The 9,267-nt window shown below is 38.6% G+C and overlaps 1 protein-coding gene across 3 annotated transcripts in view; it reads right to left on the bottom strand.

Moving 5' to 3' along the window:
• Positions 1-7,532: 7,532 nt before the first annotated feature.
• The window catches only part of zgc:112980 (uncharacterized protein LOC503706 homolog), a 72,188-nt gene continuing 70,453 nt past the window's right edge, over positions 7,533-9,267 (bottom strand). For all 3 annotated transcript variants that reach the window (XM_043711293.1, XM_043711292.1, XM_043711294.1), the window contains one exon: positions 7,533-9,133. In XM_043711293.1, the coding sequence (XP_043567228.1) occupies positions 9,059-9,133 (75 nt within the window). In that variant the 3' untranslated portion in view covers positions 7,533-9,058. The remainder of the gene's footprint in view (positions 9,134-9,267) is intronic.

Genomic DNA, 9,267 nt, shown 5'->3' with positions numbered 1-9,267 from the left:
CTATTTGCCAGAACTTGGGGAATTCAGCGGTAAAGTTATTGAATGCCGAGGGGAGGTAATAGGTTCTTACCGGAGATGATCTTTGCCTGCAACCTGTGAGATGTCAATGTTACTTAATTAACAGAAAACTGAAGAAAATACAAAAGGAGTCTGGCTGGTGTTGTATGTTTATATTTGGAGGTTCCAGAAGGTGCCAAAGATGCGTCTGCAAACATCCACACTGGAGCAGAACAATTAACATTCAGGTTATATTCAGCTACTTACAGCATAAATACTGCAATTATTGACCTCAGATGCTTTAAATGTACAGGGCTGCCACAACACTATCAAGGTTAATCTATATTGGTAAAACAGTTTATTTTTAGCCGACACTATAAATAGTCTGTATTTCTAAAACACACGGTGTTAATAAAGCTAAATAACTACATTTGTGGACTTACAAGGTGGCAGATCACAGACCAAAAGCGATTATGTTGGAGTACATCTGGACCTTGCAGTCCTCTGGCAAACACGCTCCAGCATTTTACTGAAACAGTCTGAAGCCAAATGACAGGGACTGAAAGCAGCTGGGATGAGAGACATTTTATATTCATTTTCTCATCAACCTGTTCAGAGATGTCATCACAGACCTCTGGAGTGGGTGGGACGAGTACGGGTCCTGGCTCAGAGGTACAGATACTACCACAAGAGCTCTTAATCAGTGTCACTGTATAGATTTTTAATGAGTTCAAATTCCGCCAGCTGCCAGAGGAGATTCCTTCACACCTGGGTCCATAGATATTACCTGAGCCTGTAGACAGTCTAGCGATAATACCACAAGGCAATCACCTTTTAATATTATTTAAATACCTTTCAATCAACTTATTCAGCGATTTCTCGCACACCTTTGGAGCATGCGGGACTGGAATCCAGGCCTCCTGCCACAAAAGTAGGGGAAAGTACCACTTCATCGCAAGACTTCTGCCAGAGATACTTTACGGAATCTCTTAAACTGAATCTAGGTAATACTGATTTGTCAGGACTTGTCTCTGAATTCTCCAATAAGGTGGCTCAGTGGTTAGCACAGATGTCTCATGGCCACAGGTTTGATTCCAGCCTTAAGCGGCTATGTGTGGAGTTTACATGTTCTCCCTGTGTCTGTGTGGGTTCCCTCTGGGTGCTCTCGTTTCCTCCCACAGTCCAAAGATGTGTGGGTTAGGTGGACTGGCCATGCTAAATTGCCCATAGTGTTCAGGGATGTATAGGTTAGGTGCATTAGTCAGGGAACTGTAGAATAATAGGGTAGAGGAATGGGTCTGAGTGGGCTGCCCAGAGAGTCAGTGTGGACTTGTTGGGCCTAATGGCCTGTTTCCACACTGTAGGGATTCTATTCCATGAAATATTGGTGGGTTACAAATTCCAAATTAACAACAACATTGTGTAGATGTTCTTATCTTGTGATTTCACACAATTTATACAAATTCACATTTTCTATTACCCTATTCTTCTTTAGAATAATTTTCTTGTTGTCATCAATTAACATTTGGGACAGCAACCTGTCCGCCTAAGTGTGTATGTGGAAAACTTTATGAAAATCTGGGAGGCTGTTATTCAAGATTCATGGGACTCAGTCCATTCTACCCATCCTTAGTTTTTTAAAAAAATGCTGAATATTCACTTTGTCACTCAAGCAAGGTAACAAGTTTATCTTGCCAATTAGGGTTGCAGTGACATTTCACAAATTGTTCTGTAATCAACACTGCCTTCCGTGCTTATCAGAAACAACTGCTGCTCACTAATCCTCACACTATTTAATGTGGTCGCGAAAACTGTCAATCAACTGCATTACAGGAAAATGTAACTATGATGGTTGGGAGACAGCCCAGACTGCAGATGTGGGAAGTCAGGGTCAATAGATGTGAAGCTGGAAAAGCACAGCAGGTCAGACAGCAGTTGAGGAGTAGCAAAGACAACATTTTGGGCTGAAACCCTTCATCAGGATTTAATTATAATGGCTGCACCTGTATGGTGAGCGCGCGAAAGAGTTAAGCCAATGAATTGGAAAATGAATTGCACTATTCAAAAGCATTAAGAAAAAAAAAGAGGGAGAAAATAGTAAGCAAAAGCCGACAGAACAATAGGACAATGCATTACTAAGTCCAATTCCGTAAACGCATTTCTAAGGCTTTACTTGAAACACGCAAAAACAAATTGCTGTGGTCAAACGCAGGGATGCAATAGAAAACATCCTGGGTAAATATATTCTGCCCTTGCAATCTATTTACATGTTAAAGAGCATTGCTTTAAGTCATGCAAATTGAGATAATTTCCAAACTCCACACTGCATTATGCAAAGCACAAAGCCGGGTTAATTGCAGAATCAGGTTGTCCCAGAGGTCTGATTGATGATCCAGGCCGATAAGAATCAAAACATTTGAAATGCAAATTAATGGCCTGACACTTTGATGTTTAAAAATAATTTCACTGTTTTGAAATGCTAATGACATTTTTCCTCTTTACTCACTAATTTCCTCCTTTTGGATCCTTCCTGCTGCACAGTTCCATAGATCTCTATAAACGTAGATTTCAAACTGGAGTTACCAATTATATACTAGTACTCTGGAGGTTCTTGTCGTACGGCACTAAGGTCCAGGTCGGAAGGGCTGGGTTCAATTTCCACCTTACCCAAACGTGCCAGGTTGATTAATAATATCTATACTTGGAGCCTGATTGGGAGATTTAAAAAAATCAATCTGTACCAAAGCCATCCTCTACTAACTATCAGATAGAGCCAGAATCAAACCTTACACTGAAGAATTTTTAAATTAGCATTTAAATTCTCCACTGCACTCCCATTCTACCCCCTCTCCTCAACCTCCTACACTATTCCAATGACATTCAAAGTAAACTTGAGGACCGAGAGCAATTCCTCTTTCAGTCAACATACTTAAAAGCTCAAAGGCCTTTATTAAAGAGGAGAGGCGAAGTAGCTTCACAGGATGGGGGCGTGGGGCCTAGATTTAGAATGACAAGAAGCAAAGTGCATAGTAGAAGGCTGAAAATCAGTAAATGGGAAAACAAAGCCAGGAAATCGACTACAAAGGAGAGGTTAACGGTGATTCATGGTACACATATGCAGCCCCATGAATAGAGTAACTGAGTTCTGGAGTCACAATTGAAACTAAAATTCCAATATTATTTTGCTCATTTCAGGTTTTAACCAGTATGGCAACAGGAGACAGTGTAGCGCAGTAAATCAGAAAATGTTACTTAAAATTATAAGTAAGGAAAGTAGAATGGCCACAGTCCTACCAGACCATGGGGATGCTTTCTCATTGCAGATGACTGGTGGTGGTTTAACTAGAAGGTCACTGTGCCTCAGGGGAGTGGAGAAGTTGAGAATGAGAAAACTTCACAGTAACCATTTTTTAAGTTATACTTAACTAAGCAGGGCAATGGCTTTGTAGGTGTACTAATACTTTTTTTTGTAATTTAGTTTAGTTCAGGGCACAGGGTCAACATTGTTTCTCTCGTCTCTCTCCAACACCTTGCGGGTCTTTTGCTTCAAACTGGACAACGGAATAACTTCACTTTTTAACTTGATGCATGCCTCGTCATTGTAAAAGCTGCTTATTAATTCTTTCCAAACTTCAACACACAGTGTGATACTTGACTAAAGGTCAAGGAGCAAGGAGCCCTAGCAATACTAGAGGCAATGGGATTCAACAGGAAAGTCTCCACTGGTAGAACTCATCGATGGCACAAAGCAAGATAGTGGTGATTGTTGGAAGTTTGTCATGTCAGCTCCAGGGCATCTCTGCAGGAGTTCCTCAGGGTAGTGTCCCTAGCCCAACCATCTTCAGCTGCTTCATTCATGACCTTCTCCCCATCATACTGTCAGAAGTGGGGATGCTTGCCATTGATGGCACAATGCTCCGCACCATTCATGACCCCTTAGATACTGGAGGTGCCCATTTCCAAAGGCCCACAAGACCTGAACAATATCCAGGCTTGGGTTGGAAAATGGCAATCACTGAATTCTTGGGGTTTACCACGGACCAAAAACTAAGCTGAACTCGACTAGTCATATAAATACAGTGGCTACAAGTGGAGTGCGAAGGTTAGGTATCCTGTGGTGAGTAATTTACTTCCTGATTTCCCAAAACTTGACCACTATCTACAAGGCACAAGTGAGGACCGTGACGGAATACTCCCCACTTCCTTGGGAGAATGCAGCTCCAACAATATTTGAGAAACGTGACATCATAGTGGTCAAAGCAACCAGCTTGATTGGAACCACATCCACAACGTCAACTCCCTCCACAATAACAGCAGTCTGTACCATCTACAAGATGCATTGCAGAAATTCATGTAAACTTCTTAGACAGCTACTTCCAAATCCACAACCACTCCCATAGAGAAGGGCAACGACAACAGATATATAGGAACACCTCATCCTGAAAGTTGCCGTCCAAGCCACTCACCATCCTGACTTGGAAATATATCATGCTCCTTCCCTGTCACTGGGCCAAAATACTTGAATCCCATCCTGGCTTGTGGCTCTACCTACAGTAGATGGACTGCAACAGTTCAAGAAGGCAGTTCAATAGGGATGGGTGTTAAATTCTAGCCCAGTCAGTGACACCCACATGCCTTGAATGAATGAACAAAATATAAAAATAATGTATTTACATTCAGATTAGCCTAATTGAGGTGAGGCTTGTTGCTAATTGGTTTAAGGGATACATTATCATTTTTGAACTAACTATTAACTTTGACTAATGTCTCCACCCACTATCTCCTGACTGGTTCTTTCAGTTTTAATTATCCATAGTCTGACTTCATTAAGTTTTGTTATTGTCAATTTTAATGCTTTTTGCAAAGAGAATAATTTATGATTAAAAAACCACAAGAATTGCAGATGCTGGAAATCAAGAAAAATGATTACTGCTGGAAAATCCCAAAAGATCTGGCAGCATGTGGGGAGAAATCAGATTTCAGGTCCACTGTTACTTCCCCAGAATTCATAATTTATGGTAGTTTTTTTTTAAACCCATTGAGACGTTTGAATGCCTGAAAGAGCTTTTATTACCCCTTTTCATTTAAAACCAAAAGATATGCTGTATAAACTTGGTTATAACATGAAATCTATAAAGAACTAATACAAATGATCAAGTTACTAAGTGAAACAAACTTATACAACTTTATTTAAAGAGTGTTGTGAAATATGAAAAATTCAGTCAGAACCATACAGCACGAAAACAGATACTTCGGTCCATCTCGTCCGTGCTGACCAAGTTTTCCAAACTAGTCCCATTTGTCTGCATTTGGCCCATATCCTTCTAAACCTTTCCTATTCATGTACCTATCCAAATGTCTTTTAAATGCTGTAACTGGACCTGTATCTATCACTTCCTCTGGCAGTTCATTCCATATTTAAACCACTTTGTATGGAAAAAATTTGGCCCTTGGCTCCCTTTAAATCTTTTTTTTCTCAACTTAAAATTATTGAGCTCCCCTAACCTGGGGGAAAAAAAATCTTTGCTGTTCACTTTATCTGTGCCCCTCATGATTGAATAAGCCTCTTTAAAGGTGACCCTTCAACCTCCAATGCTCCAGGGAAAACATCCCTACCTATTCTGCTTCTCCTTATACCTCAAACCCTCCAGTTCCAGTAATCTTTTATGAATCTTCTTTAATTTAATACAATATCCTTCCTATAGCAGAGTGGCCAAAAACTGGATACCATATTCCAAAAATGGCTTCACCAATATCCTGTACAACCACAACATGATCTCTCAACACCGATACTCAAATGTATAGTTTTGACTGATGAAAATTTAAATGCTTATACAGTTACAGCTGTAAATGTACATTGCTACAAAGTTAACTCCAATACAAAGGTATTTAGTTACAAGATTAAGTTTAATTGTTATAATTACTTCACTTCTAAAATCATTTTTAAATGATTAAGAGCTGAGCTGCGACCTTCATTTTTTTACCCCCCCCCCCAAGAAAGTTCAAATACCTTTGGAATCCTTCTTAATTTCCTCTTAGAAACTCTTTATCAATTATCCTCATTGCATTTTCCCCACTGGTCTTGAGATGGAGTGAATAATGTCCCTGGCTGGGTCCAAAGCCCTAAGCTCAGGATGACCAATGACACTGTGCTCATAATACAGTCGAACAGCTCATACACGGATCTGAAAATGCTTGCAACTTTGCCAAAAACAAGGAAAGTAGAATGGAAGAGATTCTAGGTCAGCCATGCGATGAAAGGAATGTCAGAGCCTCTCTATCATCACGATCCATAGCTTCAGACAACCCACATCTATAAACGCACATAACTAGGAGTATTTTTTATTCATTAATGGGATGAGGGAGTTGTCAGCTAAGCCAACATTTATGGCTCATCCCTAATTGTCCAGAGGGCAGCTAAGAATCAACCACATTGCTGTGGGTCTGGAGTCACAGCAGTCCAGACCAGGTAAGGATGGCAGTTGCCTTCCCTAAAGGACATTAGTGAACCAGATTAAGTTTTTCCTGACAAATGATCATCAGTAGATTCTTAATTCCAGATTTTTGTTGAATTCAAATTCCACTATCTGCCACGGTGGGATTCAAACCCCAGGTCTCCAGTACATTACTTGGGTCTCTGGATTAATAGCCCAGCGATAATACCACTAGGCCATCGCCTCAGAGTTGAATTATAATCCTCCACTACAAATCCCACTCCTTGGTTTTTACTTTTTGCATCATTCATTTCAGTCAAGACAGACTTGTGGTTCCATCATGTACATTTTAAACACTTTAAGTGGTTAAACTTCTCAATGTCTTATTTTTAAATTAAGAGTCCAATGTGCATGAGACTACCAAGGTCAAAAGAAAAAAAGTGGAGTGATTAAATGAAGCTAAATTTTCCATTTCTTATACAATGTACATGTTTTAAAACACTTAGTTTCATCGAATCAAAACATCCCAATGAAAGAATGTTTCCTCCCTTCTAGATAATAATACCTTGCACAATGACCCCAATTTTTGGTCTACACATCATTTTTTCTAAATAAAACTTGTAGGTTGTAAGCAAAGAAGCAATGAAGGAAGTAGACAATTCTAACGTTGGAAGGCTTCTGAAAGAAGATAAGTTAACAATGTAATTAATCAATTTGATCACAAAAGAACAGTATGTTGCGCAGCATATTTAGTGCATGGAAAAAAGGAGAAAGGAAAATTCAAAAGGAGCATAAATCAAAAAGACAGCTAAAAAGAAACTTAATACCTCTGTGGACTGGCCCTGTTTCATTGAAAAAAATGCTGAATTCTGTTTTCATGTTTGGGCTCTGGAAGAGTTGAAAGCTTCTATGTTTAGAACGTGATTATGTCAGTGCACCTTTTTACTAAGAAAAATTAGTATTCTGTTCTGTAATAAGTGAAGGGTCCAGCTGTACTCTCTTTTCAAATTCAATGAACATTCCAAATAGCGTTGGACACCATGAACAATTCCTTACCAGACACAATGGACTCCAAAGTCAAACACATGTGCAAATGATGTGTAGATTCTTTAAATTGAAACCTTTATTGAATTAATACATTGAAAAACAGATTTTAAAAAGACAAACTTCACAGAACCTGTAGAAAAATATAAGTTCTTCCTAAAATCCTGAAACAAAATTTCGTGCCTATTGCAAGTTTTAGCTACTGCAACTAAAGTGATTTAGTTTGTGAGCAGGCCAAGGTTTCCTTTCTGGAAAAATAGCAAAAACATGAAGTGGTACCAACAGCCAGAACCACACACTCAATATGCAGAGACTGTTAACGACCATAAAAGAGAGGTATAAAGAGATTGTCTACTTCCTGTGAACTTTTCCAAAAGTTAAAGAGGCCTTTTTTTTTTTAAAAGCCTCATTAGATAGCCCTTAATTAGAAAGGCACCAAATTCGTAGATGCATTCTGAAGACAGTGACAAAAAGAAAATGCAAACTCAAAAAGTGAATGATGCGAATTCACAAAAGGACCCAAAAACTTGCATTGAAGTACATTCGGAAATGCAAGAATAAAATTGAGTTTTGGGAAATCTCAGTACATTTCAAAGGTTTTTCAAAAAGAAAATTCTATATTGCATACGCGTCATTTCTTCAAAATTTAAAAGGCACAAAGCCAAGAGCAGGAGACTGCAGTGTCAAAACAGTGCAGCTGTAGCTCTGCTGATATACAACAGAGTGTAGTAAAAAGGAAAATCAGAATCAATATAAATACAATGTTCGGGAATACAATTCCAGCCAATGCAATGTCTTATTTAAAAAAAAGAGTATGGACTCTCAAGTGAAGAAAACACTCTTGAAAGGATTCTATAAAATTATAATGCAGGCTTTTATTTTCACAGCACCAAGCGTGAATCTCCATTGTATAAGACACAATGAAGTTTTGTATTGAATAAACTAGAATGATTTTGGCATTCTAGCTGATCTGGCCTAACTATGAGAAACAAACACAGCAATGAACGTTAATTAATGGTCATCTGAAAAACACAGTTCTCTTAATTTCCATTGAAAAATAGAAAATTTGTTCTTTACTTTGTAGCACCTGCTTGGTATAAACACACTGTATCTTATGATCTTCTTGCTGAAATGCTAAATAAATAAGACAATTTCTTATTGTGTGAACTGAATATTCCCTTCCTTAGTTCTCAGTCACATTTTGTAAAATACTTGACTACTCTGAAACACAATATATTTAACCTGGTAACTGAGAAAATATTTACATACTGGACATCTTAACACCAACATTTTAATTGCTTTCTGATGAAATGTTGATATCCTTCAAGATACTCCACCTATGAACAGTGGAATAATTGTCAAAGGAGCCAGATTTTTTAAAAAAGACTGTAAAGATTCCATTTGTGTTGAGTATTCACCATTGTATAATAATTAAAATTGAGACATTTGATCACTGTAATGTTATTTAAGGACCAAATATCAGAATCATTGATATTCAATTATGCATGCTCACTGTAATCCACATTTTCCCACAGAGGTAAATGAGTTGGATATGTCCCAGGACGTGTCCATTTTCGCCCCTCTTAAATTAGCTGGCTCAATTTATTCCGTAACTCTACAAACTGGGCAGTGTTCAACATTTCCATAGCTGGTATAACCTGCAGCAGAGAAAGAAAACAAAACTTTATAATAAATATTCCAGTGGATTCTCTCAATCTCAAGGATGCGCAGGGTAGGGGTGTGTGGCCACGCTTAAGTGCCCATAGTGTCCTGGTCTGTGCAGGCAAAAGGT

This window comes from Chiloscyllium plagiosum, chromosome 21 (genome assembly GCF_004010195.1).
Source record: "Chiloscyllium plagiosum isolate BGI_BamShark_2017 chromosome 21, ASM401019v2, whole genome shotgun sequence".
In the NCBI taxonomy this organism is placed as follows: domain Eukaryota; kingdom Metazoa; phylum Chordata; class Chondrichthyes; order Orectolobiformes; family Hemiscylliidae; genus Chiloscyllium; species Chiloscyllium plagiosum.
Note: the sequence above shows the minus strand (reverse complement) of the source record. Positions and strands in the feature narration are given on the sequence as shown.